Source organism: Tubulanus polymorphus, chromosome 6 (assembly GCF_964204645.1).
Source record: "Tubulanus polymorphus chromosome 6, tnTubPoly1.2, whole genome shotgun sequence".
Lineage (NCBI taxonomy): Eukaryota > Metazoa > Nemertea > Palaeonemertea > Tubulaniformes > Tubulanidae > Tubulanus > Tubulanus polymorphus.
Genome location: NC_134030.1, coordinates 11,297,883 through 11,319,401, shown reverse-complemented (window position 1 = coordinate 11,319,401; position 21,519 = coordinate 11,297,883). Strand labels below are relative to the sequence as shown.

Here is a 21,519-nt window from a genome sequence, read left to right as displayed (position 1 = left end):
TTTAACTATTTTCATGGCTGTGGTACACTCGACCATCACTCGACTACCTTAACTACATTACATCTATGCCTAAACGGATACCGGTGTTATTCGGTAATCCGTTCAATTGGATAAAGTGAAAATAACATTTCACGCTTGAACTCTGAGTCCGCCTTATTTGAATACCGGTATTCAATGTTTGAGTAATTCATTTATACAAACATTGAGTATCGTCGTAAACACGGCTGCATCATAGCCACTAAAACATGGCCCCGCTCGAACGTCATATCTTTTCATTGTTTACTCTTTGGAGGATCGATTGGATAAATAAACTTGTTAAATCATCGAATAACGACGAGAAGTGCGGAATTCAAATATTCCTCGCGCTGCGCAGTGTCAGCGTCATAAGAGCGTCATTTTGACGTCATAACAGGGGGCGCGGCTTAGCGATGAGGTTACGCGAGCATTCTATTTTTGCCTCCACACGCGGTTTCGCGTGGAGGCAAAGTCAGACGACGACACTTGCCACAGTTGATCCACGATGGCGACACTGTGTTGCTTTTGCGCAAGCGGCTTTGAAGCGAAGGCCAAGGGGTATAAAAGGCACAGCAAAGAAAAAGATGTGGTTCGCGGAACGTCGTTTTCCACGGCATGCTACGAAAAGGAAGTTTACTCCCCTGTTAACATGTTTATGCTGCACCGAACAGCCGTGTTATTCCGGGAACCCGGTTATAGGTGCCGGCCGTCTGCAGGCGGCACCTATCGGGGAGTATAATTGGTTTCACGCCGTAGATCCACAGACACTATCGGGGCAATCGATAACAAATTTAATTTCGTTAATTCCGCTGTATCCACCTGTTTATCTGTATCTTTTTATCTTCCCTACTGCAAGTTGTTCCGTTACCTCACTCTGTTTGTAACGGGCCATGTTCTATTGAACGCACAATAATAGGCCATTCGGCACTCAACTAGTCGATAACACAATAACCCTTTCTTCGCTCAGGCACCGCGTCAGTGCTTTCTTCGGGCTATTTTCTCTTTAACCCGCTAGTCCAGTTATTTACGGCTAGGCCTACTCTGCTCAGTAGCACAGATTCGTAATTTTGTGCATCTTGATATCAATTACAAATGGCTTATTTTCGCTTCGGCTCTAGGCAGGCACAGAATCTCGTGCCTTTTAAGTGTATGGTGGTAGGCCATCCATTTGTAAAGAGACTGCATAATTATATTGAAAGCTCAGAGTACCCTGTTTTTGGTGGGAATTTCAACTTAGACCCTAAGACAACTTTGACCTCTGTGGTCGGATTAGGTGGCGCGAAAGTCGATACTCTTTACGGCCTCCTGCCGCATATGATATGTTTCACCCCTAGGGTCCTCATCCTGGACATCGGATCGAATGACTTATGTATCCCAGGGTGTCACCCCGCTAAATTGGGCTACGACATTTACCAATTGGCGGAGCATTTCCTAGGGGTGGGAGTGGGCCATGTTATAGTATTGAGGGCGATGAAGAGGTACAAAGTACCCGATTCGGTGCCAGACTACAACAACACGGTCATGGTTTTGGATAAGTACTTGGAAGTTGTTCTATCCGCCGAGCCAAATACCACATTCTGGAAGTCAAAGGGTCTGGCCCAGGATCCGGCAGCAGGGAACTGGACGGATCAGTTAACGGACGGAATCCATCTAAACACTCAGGCTAACACCAAGTACCAAGTGCTGCAGTCAGAGGGGCAATCATATATGGCCAGAAAGTCCTGACTGGCTCCTAGTCGAGCGACCCAACGCATAGCATTGATAATTAGCCTACCTTATAAATTCACATACACCTATAGGCGTATTATGGCAAACTTTAACATACATTTATTAGGGTACGATCAGAGCTCGTAACAACTTATGGACTGTCCATCCAGTAGGCTTATATCAATTTTTCAATTATTTCAATTACAGTTTCAATTTTCGTCGCACAGGTACATTCTGCCCGGCCGCGTCACGTCACACCGCCCAATATTACAGTTTCAATTTTTGGTTCGCAGCTTACTGTGTGTACGGGTACATTCTGTCCGGCGCTGCCCCTTGGTGCAGTGCCACCAACAGTTCCATCCAGTCTGGGGCAAGTGACTGCCAGGCGATCAGTGGAGGCGTCAGCCGGAACTGCGGCTAATCAGCACTCCATTGCTGATCAAGTGGTCGGTGACATTACGATGGATCGCGACCAGGCAGGTAACGAATTGATGGGGAACTTGGTTCAGGGTCAACTAGATGAGATCCCCGATTCTCTGGCCGATTCAGTCGGTCCTGATATAAAGAAGGCGATTCAGGGCAACAGATACGTAGAGCTGGGGGTCTTGCTGCACACCTCTGTGTATTCAAACGGCTCCGTGGAATACAGCCTCGATCGGGTGAGAGGCACCCCGGTTTGGAAGGTTAAAAAGGGACCCCGATCTGTCCACATCAACTCCATTGAGCAATGGACGACTGCATTCAACGTCTTTATGGCGGTATATGTACAGGCACAACCTGCACAGGCACGGTAACTAATTGCCTATTCGTCCCTCATCCATCACATTGCAGCACGCGCTGGTGACTGGAAGGCATATGATGCGGAATTTCGCCTGTTAAATTAGTCGAGGATTGAACTGCAATGGGATCTGATACATACCCGAATTTATAACCAAGCCTTCAATCCAGTTCAATCTAATAGGCCAAAGCAGTATTTTCACCGGCCACCATCCCAGCAGACTCCAGCAGGCCACTGCTTTGCATTTCACTCATTTCAATCATTTCACGCTGCACCAAACCTAACTGTACATTCGAGCACTCGTGTTATAGGTGCGGACAAGCTCACCAATCTTTCCAGTGCAGCAGGGGTCAGGTCGGCCTGCCCCAGAGAGGGGACCGGGTTTAAAACAGGTCAAGCTGCCAACTTCAGTAAGAGTCAGTAGACTCCCCCACTATTTATCCAGTTATGACCCAAATATTGTGCAAGTGTTAATCTTAGGGTTCCAGCAGGGCTTCCATATTCAATTCAGGGGTGAAATACAACATCGTAACCCAGCAGAAGCTGCAAAAGGAGGTTATGGCAGGCCGAATAGCGGGCCCTTTTGCAAATCCGCCATTTCTCCTGGGGAATTCCGCCTAATACACCACCTTAGCTATCCAAAGGGTGAATCAGTGAATGAAGGTGTTCCTGACGAATTTGCATCAGTCCAATATACTAGGGTATCGGATGCAATCGCGATTATTAAACGCCTAGGTAGGGGCTGCTACCTAGCTAAGACGGACATCAAGTCGGCCTTCCGCATCATCCCTCTCTACCAATCGCAATACCCCTTTTGGGAATATCCTGGGATGGAGACTACTATTACGACCGATGCCTACCTATGGGATGTAGCAGTAGCTGTGCTATATTCGAGATGTTCAGCACAGCTCTACAGTGGATTGAAATTAACGCGTCCTAAACCACAGGATAGTGAACCAAATTGTGACGTACTCGCAAAGCTCGCGTCAACGTGTATGAAATCTGTCAATGAGAAAGACATTTGAAATGTTAGTCTTTTCTGGAACCTAAATGCGGTGTCAAGTCTCTATGGGCAGCCAAAGTTTATATCGGATCTCATCGTTAAATGGGGCCTGTCCTGGATGATGTCATTAAAATCAATGCGACGCGCATGTTCAACAAGTGGAATCCGCAGCACAAGTTATATGACAAGGTCGACCGAACACCGGGCAAATCAGGTCCCAGCGCCGCAGGACTGAGGGGATTTGCAGCAGATGCGCCACTCAACGTTCATCTCGATTGTCGATACCAACAGTATACGGATCGCTGGACGACGGAAGAAGGGAAAACGCATCCCAGGCAATTAACATCGGCTGTGAGGACCAATCGGACAAACACGACATCATCGGAACCAGTCAGTGGCTCCGCAACTAATGGTAGTGGTGACTTGTCAAGAAGGACACCTGACGTAACCGGGCACGCCAAGAACCCCTCAGCGAGAGCTATTGGATGGAAAATCAAGGATATTGAGGAATCTGGTCTGCATCTCAAGTGTGCATCTATTGATAGTGACAGCCAATATTTAGAAGACCTGCGCTAAGGGACTGGTGATGCGGTTGAACGGCGGACTGATACTTGGAACAAAGTCAACTTCGTGCGGGAATGAAAGCGCTAACTTTTCAGATGACGTATTTCCGGATGGTGCTGACAATCAACAAGCCAAAATCTTTGCGCTCGACGTAAAATGTCGATGCCACGGCATTTACAATGAGCTACAACGCCTGTATGGCGGTAACATTTGTGGCATGAAAACGCCAAGTACCAAGTACTGATGTTATGATCCAGTGTTACAGCGAATACTTTCGGGATTGTCAGAAGATTGTTGTGTCATGTGGAGGCGGACGTGACACATGTTGGTTCACCGTTCTCATTATCTATCAACATATACGGCTAGTCGCGCTATAGAATACACATAGCAGACGGCGATAAATCAATAAGGTTCGCAATCAGCAGCTCGTGGATAGATGGCACGCTAGTCGGTAGAGAGGTACTCATTACTTGAAACAGTGGCGTTCAAATAATAATGGAACTAAAAGTAGAGTTGCAGTAGAGGGGCGCGATGAGAAACCAATCGTAAATCTGATTTGATTGAGAGGTAAGGAGTGGCAGTGTTTGTATGATCGGATCGTCTTCGGGTTTAAAGTTAATTCGATGGTTAAATTTGTTTCACAAACGCGAATTAGCGAAAAATTAACTAGTTCGAATTATTAACTAGCCCAGTTGCCCACACACTTACATGCATACACATTGACAATTACAAGTTACATGACAGAAACAATTAAAATAATTCAAGGATATTTGTTACACTAGATTGAATCAATCACAATTACATCATATTCATATCATTAATTTAAACACATTAAGAAATGAGATAATCGTTTTACTTCCAAACGACGTAAGAGAAATCAAGATCATGAGCTTTTATCCATACATTCGGTACCTTTAGGAATGATCGGCATCTGAAAAAAATACATGAATCAGTCACTTTCGAAATCAACAAGTCAAGAGCATGACTGGCCACCTTTTAGCCTCAAATATTATCTTGCCCAATGGCTGTGGAACATGCATTCGTGCGATAAACGAAAAACAGCAGTTATCTACAGTGTACCACCTGGTAAAATCTCAAATCTTTAATAATTTTATCGATGCTACCGGATTTGGGTTCTACCGGGGAGATATCAGGTCACCGAAAGTTTTGATATTTAAGCGTTCGTGTCCGTTAAGATGTTTCAAAACTTTTTTGGAAATGCTTTGGACGGTCATTGCTGTGGTGGTGCTATGGACAGGCGTCAGAGCCGGCCTGGTAGGGTTGAATTGTAATTAACATCATTACACAAAGTTAGATCATTTTCTTTCAATGTTAGGATTTCTAATCTGTGATTCCCATTTTTGGTGTAACTTCTTTTGATATGACTTATGTAATATCTTTTCGCGAACAATCATCAAATTACCTTTTTTTCTTAGACTAACCGCCAATTCGAGGAATACAAGAGTAAGTTTAATACAAGCAACAGTTTCTAATCATCAAAATTTGCTATGCATCTTTTGAAATTCATAAATTCTAAAAATTGAAATGTTAAAAAATGTCTACTGCCCTCACTTCATCTGCTCCCAATTAATCAAAGCCTGCACTAACACAAAAAGCGTTTCACCATCCGCCCATGGTTTTATGCTTCATACTTCAGGCTTCAATTGATTGAAATTAAATCAACAAATAAACCACCAGCAGAAGACAAAATATGACGAATGTTTGATATGGTGGTGGTTATCTAGGCTGCCAGTTCGATACCTTTACACGGTGATTTCATGACTAATCGAAATTGAATGCAATGCTAAATATTTTGATCTTCAGGAACGCATTTTGACGAGTTTTCCGGAGCATTCGAAGGCGATATTATCAGGGGAAAAACCGTAAGTGGCTTGTCATTATACTTTTGAATGAATTTGAATGAATTTTCAAATTTATTTTCATTGGAGCAATTTACCTCTAGTATAAAATACTTAATATAACGTTACAAAAAGAAGCCGACTTGTGGCCACAATGGATTTTCCCTGATGTTACATCTTGTATTTTGATAAGATTCGACGACTTGTTGGTTTCGGTGTATAGTGTGCAACCTGCGACTTCTTTCAATACGATTTTTCTTTCAAAACCGTATCAAAAATTTCTGACTGGTTTTAAAAATCTCTATGTTTGGCATATAACTACATGATTATTTTATGAAGAACATATTTTTAGCTCGTGATCGGGAACAGTCCCTTCTATTTATTTGATTGAGTTTTAAAGCGTATTTCTGCTATTACCTCTCTAGGTTAAGAATGCATACGCACACGCTCGAAAATGGCCGCAGGGAAAGGTTGTATATGACATGAGCGAAATGAGTAAGTAGAAATTCACCACAATCCCACCAAACGTCATTTTAACGGCTGTTTACAACCGCAGAAACTCTATCATATCATTCATGTTCAAATTTTTCTTCCACACAGGAAACTTCGAAATGATTTATTTCTTCGGTTTTTCTGTCAATTCTAAACAGATCTCTATGAAATAATAATGTTTTTTCAAATTTAAGAGGTCGAATAGTTTAGTATGATTGAGATTTTAGTGTAACGTCAGCAGGAAAGTTATAGCTCATAACCTGAAGTAAATTTTTGCAGTGGCACCTTTTCATAAGATCAACCGTTTTGGCCCTGAGGTGCAGAAAATGGGGCCCTGATTTCCAAAATTCAGTTTTTCGGCCCTAGCTCCTAAAGTACGAGTTTTTACGCAATAAGCATCTGCGATTCATGTAATTTATCTTATGACTACCAATCGGTCAAATGTGCTTATCAGATTTTGAGATGTTATTCACACGTTTGCACGTTTTTTCCCAATGTAGTTCGTTAGGCGTACTTTGTTCCCGCTGCTAAAATGAGTACATATTATGTATTGTATAGGTACGCGCATGCAGCAGAAAATCCGTTCAGCCCTGAAGCAACTTAAAACCAGAGTCGGTTCCTGTATCGAGTTTATCGAACGGACGAATCAGAGAGATTACATATCAATTTATAGCGGCTACGGGTAATCAATCCACCACCAAAGACACTAATACAGGGGAACAGGGGAACGTTAATCTACAGATTAAAAGAATTTTAAAATCAAGAATTTAATTATTCGAACAATCTAAAATATATAAAATACACGACGTTTCGATCTCACCCTAGAGATCATCGTCAGGTGTGAGATATAGACTAAAAACAGGAGAACAGGTTAATTGAGTAAATTGGTGAGTGAGTAAGTAATTAGTGTTTGGCAAGGCATGAAGTAATATAATTAGAAAGAAGGGAATTGTGCGGAGAAAATTCATTATTTAAATTAGTACTAATATCTGAGTGACGAGTATTTAGGGCAGACTCAACTATGTGGCGTTTAGTGTAATTGCTGGAAGTATAAATAATTTCACTTAACGCCGCATTACACAATTAACCTGACGATGATCTCTAGGGTGAGATCGAAACGTCGTGTATTTTATATATTTTAGATTGTTCGAATAAATAAATTCTTGATTTTAAAATTCTTTTAATCTGTAGATAGTGGATTTTTATCTTATTATCTGGATAATTTTACCGAAATTTTTTGGCCTTTTCACGCTATCTAGTGATTTACCTGTACACCATTTTACTAAAACTAGTGTGTATTCTACATATTGCAGGTGTCGGTCATCTGTCGGTATGCAAGGTGGTACGCAATACATGTCGCTACAGGAGTCCCGCTGTTCGACATCGATACAGCACGAATTTCTACACGCTTTGGGATTCAAACACGAACAAAGTCGTTCAGATCGAGACAAATACCTGACAATAAACTGGGGAAATATCCAACCCGGTGCGGATAGCACGTAATACACATGGTGGTGGTTTCGGGGTGAAAATGTAAAAGCAAAGTTTATATCGAAGAAACATATAGTAATATCTTTTCTCGACTTTAATATTTGTTTCCCACGTTAAGATTTGTTTTTTATATCGAGAGAATTTGCGTTCTTACAATAAGATCTCGAGAATTTCCTTATTTTTTGTACTTGACAATAACAATCACACATCGACGATTTGTGGCCTCAGTTATTTTAAAATGATATCTTGCGGTATTTGTCCGAAAAAAATGAAAAACATAATATAAATACAAATATTCATTCATGAATTTTAGCAATTTATATAAGGATCACTTCATTATATATTCTAGGTTGTTAAAATGTTATGTAATGCAATTTAGGTTACTGATTCTTTTTATTTTCATATCACATGACGACACGATATTCAATACACATTATCGTAATCGTTTTTTTAGGAAAAGAGCACAACTTTGATATAGCAAATACGAACAATCAAGGACTACCTTACGAGTATGAGTCAATAATGCATTACGGCAGATACGCCTTCAGGTATACCTTCTAACTGCAAACAAATTTTTCCGATTTAAGACTTTTTGAGAAAAGCACTTATCCACTGCGAGAGGAAAATCCACGTTAAATATTATGGTTAGAAAGCACTTGACAAAGATATTAATTCATTAGGTGTAGACGTTAACCTCGTTTTGTCTTATGTTCCCTACTTTTCACTTTGAAGCTCTAATGGCGAGCCGACAATGGAACCGAAAGACTCGGCAGCATACATCGGGGCTCGCAAACTGCACACTCGCGATGTGGAAATGGTCCAGAAATTTTATGGATGCCCACCCGGGAGCGGAATTAAACCGCCGAGTGAGTACACTATAGGGCTAGGAAAATTGAGAAGAGCTATGCGTTTGGTTATAGTGGCTAATTAAGCTCAACGCACACTCGGAAACTAGGGAACATGAAACACAAAAATGTATCCGAGCGTTTCACTGCATTGTGTGTGTTTACGAGATAGCGAATAGAAGTAGTGAGTTGTGAGGTTTCAGGCCTATTTGGCTCACTGATGGATTTCTGAGCTTTAGAGCAGTCAATTTAGCTCCGCCTACGCAAGCTATAATCACGTTATCAACGCCTCATAAAACGTGTATCATGATACTGATAGAATATAACGTTATACGCTACTCATTGCAAGACTGGAAATCAGGGGCATGTCTAGAAAGATTTACAAATTACCCGGGCTTCTGGGCAAAATGATTACATGAGATTGGCCTGTGAGTTGTTCAATGGAAAGGATTCGTCGGGATTCTTTAGGCTGACAGCTTGTAAAAGATTAGAAAGGTGTATGGATTCTGTCGGAATCTCAATAACCTACCCTTGCATAGTTTTATCTACCACTTGGCCCATCGAAGACTCCATTTCAGACACGACGAAGTCAGTAAATCTGCTAATACGTGTCTAATATAACGGTTTTTTCAGCGTGTTTTGACGAATCGCCGAAATGTCCTCAGTGGAAGAAGAAGAAGTGGTGTACAGATAGGGGCTTTGCCGGCTACATGAGTATCAAGTGTAGAAAAACATGCGGATTTTGGTAAGTTGATAAAGAACACCCACCAAAATGGCAGAATACTGAACAGATTAATATGATATATCCCATTAAAATATGATCTTTTATTCAGATTTAAGTTAAGGGATTTTTTTCAATTTCTGGTTTTTTTCAGCAATGAATAAAGGAATAAGTGTGGATCTTAATTTAGAGCTTAAATAAACTGTCCTCTAAAAATGAAATACCTCTTACTCCACTACTTTGGTAATTTTTTCAGTTTTCAAATGAGTTTACGCAGAGTTCTTGTCACTACAGTCACGATCACACGAGCGTTTCTGGCCTGGGCGTCCAATCTCACGGAAGCCAATTTGTCCCATCCCTTTCGGCTTAAATCTACTCGAACATTTATTCAAGCAAAAATGAAATTCATTGCATTCTTTCGGAAATAGTAATCCCGATCTCTTTGTCGGGATGTGTTACTAGACCATACACTGGCGAGATAATCTGTTCAGGAACCCCTATCTTTATCTCAAATTGTCTGATAATTTCTTTTCCCAGCGTCCATACGGTTCAAAGGCGTGAGGTGGACGAGTTCTAACTTGTTCATTCGAGAATTTCTGGATCTAGTCCAATCAAGTATTAGAATCTACAGGGACGCGTTGAAGAATGTTTTTTTTTACTATTCGCATACTTACTTGTGGGGCTGTGAATAAAACGTTTCATCTTGAAAGTGAACCTCTTATGCATGGATTACTGGTGTCTGTATTTTTAAAATGTACAAAATAAACCACTCACCATCCAATCATAAACATGCAGCGTATAAAAAACGCTTACCCCTTGTGGAACAACATATGTATCCCCCTAGGAGATTCGGATTGACACAAACACCAATAGGGGCTACAACAGCACATCGCAAAGTTTCATTAGTTACCTGTTGCAAATTTGTTGACTTCAATTAAATACAACAATTAGAAGGAACGCATCAACTATATACATGTATGCTGACTTCGATTGTGTAATCATATTGGGTGTCACGTCTTCATTCAATTTCGTTCAATGTTTTTGGTACTTCTTTAAAGAGTTTGTCTTATACATCGGAATACGTTGCCAGAAAATGAAATGCCCATATCAGCACTGAAGAGAAAATTATAGTTGCAATCGCAATTCGATGAAACATGGCATACAGAAAGTTGGATGAAAATTATTCACTTTTTCATTTAAATAAAAGTGTTTTATCAGTGCCACTCAAACTGTATTGGGTGGAGTCGTGTGATATCCTGCAGCAGAAAATCTGCAATTATCTGTTCATCGTCATAATCTGATTCTAGAATAAGGCCAAAAAATAATAACTTGGGTCACATTTTAAAAGTCCATGAAAATGACCAAGCAGGCAAAAAACATGAACGTTTGAAAATTTACCAGGCATGCGACATTCTTATTTATAATAAAATTATTTGCAAGCAACCTTTCATTTTTTTTAAAGCTAGGATACCCAGCTTATACAAGTAAAATGTGTCATAAAGAGGTTTACGGGCATTCACACCAGAACTGAGAAATCATTACTACATACATGTATTGTACTCACACTGAATGAAAACATTGTCAAAAATGTCCTTTAGTCTTCAATATGCCCTTCATGTCCAGGAATTGCACAGAAAAAAAGTCAGTAACTTCCGGAAGAATCTTCTCCGGAATCATGCGGGAAATTTCCTGATTGACACAAAGGACCAAAGCAGACAGATCTTGCGTGCCTGTGTCCGATTTCAAACACAACAAGACATTTGATATAATTTTTTAAACAAATTTATCGGTTAAACAATTCATCACTGCTCACCAACCGTGAGGTAACATTTCAACTTTGTAGCGAAACTCGTGACCTCTAATACCGGTAAGGTCGAACCCCAATAAAATGAAAAAAGAACGGCAGGAAGACATACTGACATTCGCCCGGTCGGTTTTTATTTTATTATATTTCTCGTAAACCAAGAACTTATTTTCAACCACCAGGCTGGCAAGTTATTATTTTACCGGGTCTCTAAGCCTAAGATTTTTGCATCCGGCCAGAAATGAGAAACGAGGTATCATTTTTGGCCTAATATCAAGAACAATGCGTCTTCCATAAGCAGACAGATGTTATGGCGGTATCTACTAATTCGGCAACCTTTGATTTCTACCCTTTCAGAGCTGTAGTAAAATATAGTCGATAGATATAATTCGTTTACGCAATGATTTTTCTTATAACAATTTATGGAACTAATTTATGTTGACTGAATTAAGGCACCTGATTTGTAGTGTTTCTAGTCAGTACTCGTGGGAGTTAAAGATAGTGCAGAAATGGCATGATCCATTTCGGCCCAGGCCTAAGAGAGAATGAAACGCAATTTAAACTTCTAGCACGTCGTCAACTTCCCTTAGCATTAGATTTCAAAGCAAGTGCTGTCATGTCATTTTCCGACAGAAACATGTTGATCATCAGTCACTGTGGCCCATTTGTTAATCAGTTCTTCTGAAGATAGAGGTTTCTAAAGTACCTAGATAATACGTACATTATACATGTGCATATATACGTATATATTTCGATATGGCTATAACATAATCTTCATATTCAAATGTCTAAAAGAAATTAACTCGTTAAAATACGGGTTCAAAGCGCTCACTTCCCGATTACTGTATGAGCCTTGACGAGCCATCGTAAAGTTTTCTCCTTTGACGATCATCAGCATCCGTTGGCAAACTGTATTGACTCGGCACCAATCAATCGTTCAAATATTTTGAAAAAATCAACTAAAAAATGAAGAAACAGTTATAATCGCAGCTAGTTTCCAAATCTATATAGACATACATATATACTTGTAAAATGTAATATATCTCACGTGATCTATCAAAGGTGGCCCCATTTTCAGGAAATAGCTACAGAGACGAGATGCTCCCATTAATATATTCCCCCATCCTGAAACATATGAATGTCCATGAGCTTCATGTGTCTGAAGGAGGAATCTGTGAAGACTTACAGCTTTTCGAATATCAGGCAAATTTCCTTCTCCGTATGAAAAGTGTTGATGGAAGGATGATTTGTAGAAAGGTGTAACAAGGCTGCTACTATTTAATAGAATAGGTTTGTGCTTTAATAATAAAATAATTTCGTCGTCGTCGCAGTTATTCATTGTCGAGTATTTCACCGCTGATTACTTAATTAATCTACTTTTCTCATCTTATGTAAAGTGCAGATATTGCGTAGATATTGCGCAATATAAAAAGAAAGTTTTATTATTGTCTTTTTGTCATTACGTCATTGTCATCATCATCAGCATTATCATTATCATTGTTATTACGGTATATCCTTGATACAAACAATTCGGAATTAATCCAATTGATACGTATCATGATAACATTATCATTTTCTCTCGAAATAAAAAAACATCCTCAACCTGGCCTCTTATTAGAATACAAAATCATTGTTGATATTTTTTGGCAAATAGTACACTCAAATTTCCGCAAGACTGCAAATTATTGCAGATTATTTGACCTTATTCATTTCCTATAAAAAGAGGAAATTTTAGACTTACAAGGGCATCAGGGATTTCGAACTAATCCACATGGACGACTATTGTCGTTAACATTGTATCCTGACCAGGTAATCAGGAATCACCACTCATTTTGAGAAAACAAAAAGTATACCAGAGTCTTTGAATTAATATTCATTCATTTTGCCATAAAAAGAGTGAAAATTGGTGAATTTAGGAATTGTCACGATAAATAAAGATTAAAGAATTATCGACTAAAACGACTAGTCATTAACATTGTATCTAACTTGATACCTCGTCGTGAATCACTATTCCAAATTTAGTCACCACTATTCCCGACCCGTCACAGATATGGTGACCAGACACAAACCCTTACGGTAAACATCGCCTCACTCGGACATGGCCAACTTGGACTCTTGACCAACTAGGATAAAAACGTAAGGAAAAGAGAAAAAGAGATTAATTATTCATTAACTATAATTGAAATACATTTTTGCAGGTAGGGTCGGTAGACTTGGATTTTGCTCGAGGATGAAATGTTGAAATGCAATTTTATTAAAGCCATGCATAGCTGAGCACTACCGTGTTTATGAATGGCCATGAAAATGGTGTCGACTCGAAATTACGGATTATTCCATTGTGTATATTAATTCTTGTTAAATGACAAAATGGAAAAAATTATATAGAATCACCGGATTTCACTCGTGATATTTTTCTGTAGGGGATTGTGCTCAAGTAGGGTATTGTACAGTATAGTTCCTTCACGTATGCTTACTACGTTGTTCGGTTTATGTGTATCTCAAAGAAAGTTGACATGTCGACACATTCACATCGCCAGCCATTAACATTCCATGTGTCAACGTGTGGACGTGTCTTCCCACCCACAAATTAACTATAAACAATCTATTAACCCCATATTTCCAATACACCACGTGACCAAACACATGATAAACCCCATGACAATCATACAGTACACCCAATCGTTCATACCATACCATAGCCATGGCCACCCCGAGAGACCAAGCACCTGGAATTGTACAGTTCGCTATAGAATCACTTGAAACTGAAGAAAAATACGATTGCCTACATGCGGGAAAATTGACTTTTAGCAAGTTCCAAAAATTGTCAGGTAAATATATTAAACTACAAATTGCATTTCTATTTTTCTTTAGTCAATTCCAATTCTCTGATATTAGTTTCAACACGGTTTAACCTTCAAAACTTATTTTCAGCGTCAACATGAGATGCGCCTCCAAAAAACCAACGTCGGGACGGTGAAATATGGCATTGTCCACATTGCTACGGTACGACGTCGATACGTGGCGGCTCTTTTTTTTCAAAATCAAGAATGAAACTTTCGATGCTGATGCTTATAGTTTACTATTTCGGCTTAAATTCGCAACAGTTTGAAGTCATGAAATTGCAATCGGGTACTGCCAAACCCCTGTGAAGCTGGCTCCCGGTTCCCGGTTCCTTATTCGGCTCCCGATTCAAAATGCTTTTGAATCGGGAGCCGAATAAGGAACCGGGAACCGGGAGCCAGCTTCACAGGGGTTACTGCCAAAACAGATGCAATATTACAGATTCTTACGTGATGTCTACGGCATCAGTGCAAGCGCCTTGAAATTATTCGAACATGCCACTGATATGGGTGTGGTTGAAATCAACGAGAGTAAATTCTGCAAAAAGTGAAATATCATAGAGATAGAAGAAGGCAAAATACAGAGGCTTTTGGACACATATACCGCGAAATTCTGGGATACTACTGGGGTGTCTGACCAACTAATGGACTTGTGCATAGCCGAACATCCGGACATCGAGCTTCTGAAAGGCATACTTTATACTCAGGCAACGGAAACTGATAACAGCGAGACCGATGATAACTAACTAACTAACTAACTTTCATTGTGTTCGATCATTTCGTTAATAAAACCATAACCATTAATACGTTGATGATTTCCTTCTCTTGTTTGTTTGTGTTTTGTGGTCACCCGTCAACCAGTCAACCATCGATCCTTGTACATACATTCTCGACAACATTGCGACGTGTCATCCGTCGACCGTCAACCAGCGGATGAGATATACACTCTATCATCTCTGCAATGGGCCAACGAACAAACAGTACACTAAGTTTACCCGTCAGCTGTCATGTCGTCGGTCAACATGTACATGAACTGATCCTTTGCCGCGCAGTAATACTCAATTTTCAATGTATTCATGCGCCAATGTATTAATGCGCTGATACATTTACCGCACAACTAATTCACTCTGCGCCAAGGTACTATACTGTGCTTTATCCGACTTGGGCCGGGAATTGTAAAAGCCAAGATACGTATTCAAAACACCGCCAGAAGGAATCGAAGGCTTTAACGTTGAGGAAGTAACAGATTTTGAGAAACACTAAATCGAATTTTGACATACGACGTATATCAAAATTCGACGTCGAGCTCACCTGTGCATTGGTTGAAATGGTTATGACATTGAACAAGTTCCAGAGAAGCTTAGTTAGTAAAGCGGACGAACAACCTTAATAAGGAGATATCTGTCTTAGTTGAAATAATTGTCATGTCTCAAATTTGTTAGTAAACGTACACGATGCAATAATCCTTATATCATTGGTTCGACTTCATTTTAAGGGGGTCATTCAAAAACGCGGTGCTCAACCACGCATTACTTTTGTATTTCAACATTCCACCCTCGAGCAAAAAAATCCAGGTCTAATACGTAATACTAATGATAACAATAGTGTCATTAATATAGCGCAGGTATCCTAACCTCAGTCAGTTCAAATGCGCTCCAAATTTTATATTATCATCCCAGCCAATAACTCTATTCCATGTATCAATCTACCACGCTTAACCCAAGTTGTACCAACCATAACCCCGAAACAGCATTTTAATTATAGTTAATGAATAATAAATCTTAGAGGTAAGCTAAGCTCCAGCGTACAGTATTTGCACGCCTGTGCGTGTGAGTGCGACGGTCAGTTAACGACAATCCAGCGTATCGCCATGCGCGTACATCGTGTGTGAGAAAACAAACTATAGGGGTCCAGGGACACCACACCGACTTGGGATTGTGGGTTGAAATGCTTTACAATCTAACAATTTTAATATTCAACGCTATTATGGTGTTATGCTGAAACCAATGACATTGATACTCACCCCGATCATAGAAAAAGTCACTACGTAGCTGCTGTTTTGCAATTGATTGTGATAACAAAACATGCCGAGTATTAGGCCCTACTAAATAGGGAAATACTAAGTTAGTCTACTATTCAACGCCCCTGCTGACCATATAGAATAGCCAATGACCTTAAAACTCACCAATCATAGAACATATCATGAGCTACAACTTGTAAGTGATTGTGTTAACAAAATATGCTTACCAAAATAATTGGTTGGTCAAAAAGTACCTGCCTCATGTATTAAAGAAACCTTTCCATACAATACTCATCTCAAATTTCGATGAAAAATGGCAAACCAGTAGGAACCTACAGGACTCAGAATTCGGGCTAAAATTGACATTTTTGGGCACACAAAAGGTCACAGAACGGCAATCTTAAGTCCGATTGACCCAATTTTTTAAGCTGATGTGCCCTTGGTGTATTTGAATGTATACGAAAGATCAAGGTAATTGATGAAAACGTCTTCAAAATTGCCCTCGAAAACTTCAAAAATGTGTGAAAAGAGCTGATTTCGGTGAACAACAATGGCGTCGTCGGCCATCTTGATTCTAACCGGGCCATTTTTTGGCTGAAGATGTGTCTAGGGTAGATAAAAATGTAAATTGAATATTAAGACATCACGTACATTGAAGCGTCTTTAAAAGTTCCTGAAATAACTGGATTCCATCTACGGACGGACGAACGACAGACGAAAAGTTATCGCAGTAGCCCATTATGGGACAAAAAGATGACAACTATGACAATTTTTTTTCATTAATAATTATAATACGAAGGTACGTACACCGAGTGTAACGGCGATTTTTTACTCAGAAGAAAAATTAATTTCAGTTTATCCTCGATCCCCCTGCATAAATCATACGCCGTTCAAGCCAAATAAAGCTGTGAGTACGGGCTACATGCACCGGCACTCTATCAGGCCGGGTAAAATCGAAGAATTTATGAAAATGAATACAGATGGAATACAGATCCTCTACAGATGGAAACGAGGCCAATAGACGTAGCCCTTTCTTTTTGGTTCAACTCTAGACTAGGGTCAATAGTTCCATCGTTTAATGAAGCATCCACTAGGTTGTAGCCCGGCGCAATGCACCTGTAAACCGCGGCCACAGATGCTAGAAGAATGCATCTTGGGCCGGAAGTTTTATACGGTACAAATTTTCTAGGTTTGGGAACTGGGCCGTCCCATACGGTGCTCGCTTTCCGGAGCTTAACATGTAAATATGCCCTTTTTCATGATTTAAGAACGCCCCTATGATATAATAAATCCTGGCTACGGGCTGGGGCCCTCAGTAGACTACATTTTGGTTTTCAGCATAATGAGCGAGCACACTCGTGAAAGCAATACACCACAACAGCGATGTAGACACGTTTATTGATCGACACAGGTTTTCCCCGTATAATGTATACAGCGAAATGTATTCTCGTAACGTTGAGACCGGACTGAATCTAAGGTAATCGTATTTGTCTTAAAACAAACTGGCGCCTAATGATCTAACAACAACTATTCAGCGTGTACGTGTATTACATAGCCTATAGATTTAGTGTACGTATACAGCATGAATTTAACTGATCTTTTCCTGTAAGCTTAACGATGAGAGAAGAACGATGAACTGAAATATATTTGCTATGCTTATACTTAACGATACGACTGCAGGACGCGCGTACACAACGAAAATGAAACTAAAATCCAAAAAACAACAGGGATCCAAAATACAATAGGGAGTATACCTACAAGTGCACGACTGCACCGAGAAAGCGACTATCGGGTACAATACGTAGGCCTTCTTGTACCAGTTCAGGGCGGTTCTCTACGTGTTGGAATATGGATAACGTATGCGCGAAAATGATCAAATATAGAGGTCTAGCGGCAATGATGATAAATTCATGGGTTTTCAGGATTTACAGTCTTTTTTCAACTTAATTCATCACATTTTCAATTCATCACCGAAAGATGTATACAACAATACATCGGTGACTATTTTGGTATCTGCACTGCAGACCTAAAAACGCGATAGCACAAACGTTCAGACAACAAAATGGCATGTTATTGACCCAAATTTAGATTCTCGATTGTATGAAACTCTCGGCCTATTGATAGATAAATAGGCCTACATATAAACAGCACAACGGGGCAGGTCTAGGAAAATACGAAGCAAAACGGGACGCCGGTAGGTGTTTTGCTTATAGGCCCTTCCCTTGTTTCTCATCCTTAATACATTAAGCATTGCACTGGTAAAATAATTGTGAATAACAGATTATGACTTGTGCTGGAGGGATAGCAAAAACAAAAGGCCGATCATGTATAGCCAAGAAGAAATAGCACGCACACAGCTTTCAGCCAGTCCTGTAGTGTGGCTGTCTCCACAATGATCCCGTCGCTCTACGTGTATTGTGTGGTACATCAGACACTAAGGTTCTTGGTGAAACAGAGCTAAGCAGATTTAATGATATTCGAATTTTAAAAGGGGAAATGCCTTGAAAATAGAATAGTTTAAAGGGTTATTTCAAATGTTCCAAATATCACAGGGGCGCGTTTCTGACGTCATCTCTGAAAAATGCGCACGGCTTCCAGTCATTTCACTAGACATTTCATCGGGTAGTTTATCAATGATTTTAGCCCACGTGGGACTTAAGTCCCAGCGGGCTATTGCGTTCACTTTTCGTCCGTCGTCCGTCTGTCCGTTCGTCCGTAGACGGAATCCAGTTATTCTGGGAAGTTTTGACGACGCTTCAACGTAATGTCTTCATATTTGGGTTACACATGTATCTACCCTAGACACACCTTCAGCCCAAAAATTGGCCCTGTCAGATTCAAGATGGCCGATTGGCAGCCATTTTTGTTCGCCAAATTCAGCACTTTTTACACATATTTCAAGTTTTTGAGGGAAATTTTGAAGACGCTTTGATCAATTATCTTGATCTTTCGTAGGTATTTGTATCCCCCAAGGGCCCATCAGCAAAACAAAAATTTGGTCGATCAGACTCAAAATCCTGTGACCTTTTTTGCACCCAAGGGGAAAAAAGTTTTTTCCACATTATATTGATACCTAAACATATTTTGTTATTACAATCTATCGCAAAGTTGTAGCTTATGATATGATCTATGATTGTGGTGAGTTTCAAGGTCATTGGGCTTTGTATATGGCCACCAGGGGGCGTTGAATAGTAGAATAACTTAGTATTTCCACATTATATTGATACCTTAGCATATTTTGTTACCACAATCAATTGCAAAGTTGTAGCTCATGACAAGGTCTATGATTTTGGTGAGTTTCAAGGTCATTTGTTATTCAATACGGTCACCAGGGGGCGTTGAATATGCAAATTGTTAGATTGAGCATTTGAAACCACTTTCCAAGTGGGCATGGTGTCCCTGGACCCCTAGTTTTATTTTAAATTTGGAGGTCTGTGAATGCTACGGAAGAGCAATGCGGCCTACAAATTTTATTTTCAGTTTAAAAAGTTTTCTTTTCGAGCTAAAAGTCGACATTTGACTTTAAAAAGTCGACTTTTCGACTTTAATAAGTCGAATTAATCATTCAACTTAGTCTATTCAACTAGGTCTAGGACATTTTGGGCCTAAAATTCCAGGATTCCACCCCTGTTATTAATGGCAATGATGCCCATAACATTGTGATACAATGTTCAAAGGTGCAATTGATGGTTAATCTTCAAGAATGGATTTGATGGACGTACGGAAGCGATAAAGTACGGAAGCGATAAAGGGCCTCGAGTTGTCGCGTTCAAACTCGACAAGTCGCCATATTTATGTCGACATATCGCGATATATCGCGTCAAGTCGACATGAATATGTCGATATATCGTCAAGTTTTGACGACAAATTTCTCGACCACTTTCCTCGCGACAAGTCGACATATTCATGACGACTTGAAACTCAGTCGTCATATTACTGGTGTCCTCATCTTACATTTAGACATGTCTTCAAATGACGGCTTGTCCCGTGGAAAATGGGCAAAAAAGCGAAATTTGTCGTGAAAACGTCACGATATGTCGACATATTCATATCGACTTGATGCGATATATCGCGATATGTCGACATAAATGTGACGACTTGTCGACTTGGAACGCGACATCTCGAGGCCCCTTATCGCTTCCGTACTATACACATCACATTCTCGAAATTACGGTATCATCGACATACTCATACATCACGACTTAACCTAAAATCTCGTGATACGTATGTCAATTTATTGCGACATTATCGCAAAAAGTCGACATAAATATCAAGAAATTGTTAATAAAGTCTACTTAGTCATATCGATATATTGATATCGCTGACCTAATTCTTATTCGTACGTAGAATACTTAAACTCTGTATACATGGGGGCAGTTTTATGTAAGCCTCAAACACCGAGGAAACCTCATCGAATAACAGGTCACAGGGGGGTTTAATGGCCTTGAGGCTGTTCCCTTATCATTTCATGCATCCCATTTCAACATATTGTAATTGTTTAGCAGGCATATTGTTTCATTCAATATAATTTTCCAGATGGTTGGCACAGCACAGGGCTTTTAGGGGCCGTATACTCCTTGAGAATTCTGCATGTACCCCCCCCCCCTGTTTTACTCTGGGAAATGTGCCCCTTTATCGAAATAAGGTTAGCTATCTCGATATATTGGGTCGAACAGCTATCACTGCCGGCGGACGTACGGACGAGCGACCAACTGCCTCGCTCCCTAAATATGGTCGCGACGGTTTTGTACGAGTCCTGAATAAGCTTCCGACATGTTCCATTAGCATCAAACACAGGCCTGGAATTTGGGGTCCAAAAAGGTCCGAAAAGTCGACTTTTTAAAGTCTGAAAGTCGACTTATTAGCTTGAAAATTCGACCTTTTAATGTCAAAAAGTCGGCTTATAAACTCGAAAAGTCGACTTATTAACTCGAAAAGTCAACTTAGTAAACTGAAAATAAAATGTTGTTGGCCGCATTGCTCCTCCGTAGAATGCACTGAACAAATGATGTTTATTTTATCGATGATACGTAGGCTGCACGTACTAACACGCACACCTGCTTTTGTCGATTGTCATAAGATAAGATAAGATAGCTTTATTCAACCTGACGATGTCAATTGTATAAGGATATAGAAAACATGCATATCAATACACTAAAATTATGTAAAAAAAAAATATTTACAGAACATTTCGACATATCTATATATTCAATAATATTTTAAGGTCCTTCGTATTCAGTAACTCGTAATATTTAAGCACGGTTGGATTTTCGTAATAATAACTAGTTAGGTGTTTCTTCTCAGCTTGGGTGAGAATGACAGATCATCAAACAATGGTATTATGGTGACTTTTAGCAAGCAACATGAATACAAATGATAT

At 39.9% G+C, this 21,519-nt stretch overlaps 1 protein-coding gene across 6 annotated transcripts in view; it reads left to right on the top strand.

Moving 5' to 3' along the window:
- The first annotated feature begins 7,923 nt into the window (after window positions 1–7,923).
- LOC141907606 (uncharacterized) overlaps window positions 7,924–21,519 on the top strand; it is an 87,615-nt gene continuing 74,019 nt past the window's right edge. For 2 of the 6 annotated variants that reach the window (XM_074797298.1, XM_074797297.1), the window contains exons 1-4: window positions 7,935–7,951; window positions 8,364–8,457; window positions 8,642–8,775; window positions 9,388–9,499. In XM_074797298.1, the coding sequence (XP_074653399.1) occupies window positions 9,488–9,499 (12 nt within the window). In that variant the 5' untranslated portion in view covers window positions 7,935–7,951; window positions 8,364–8,457; window positions 8,642–8,775; window positions 9,388–9,487. Of the gene's footprint in view, window positions 7,952–8,363; window positions 8,458–8,641; window positions 8,776–9,387; window positions 9,500–17,558; window positions 17,709–18,240; window positions 18,334–21,519 lie in introns of those variants that run through there. The other 4 variants (XM_074797302.1, XM_074797300.1, XM_074797301.1 and 1 more) reach the window with 4 other exon arrangements.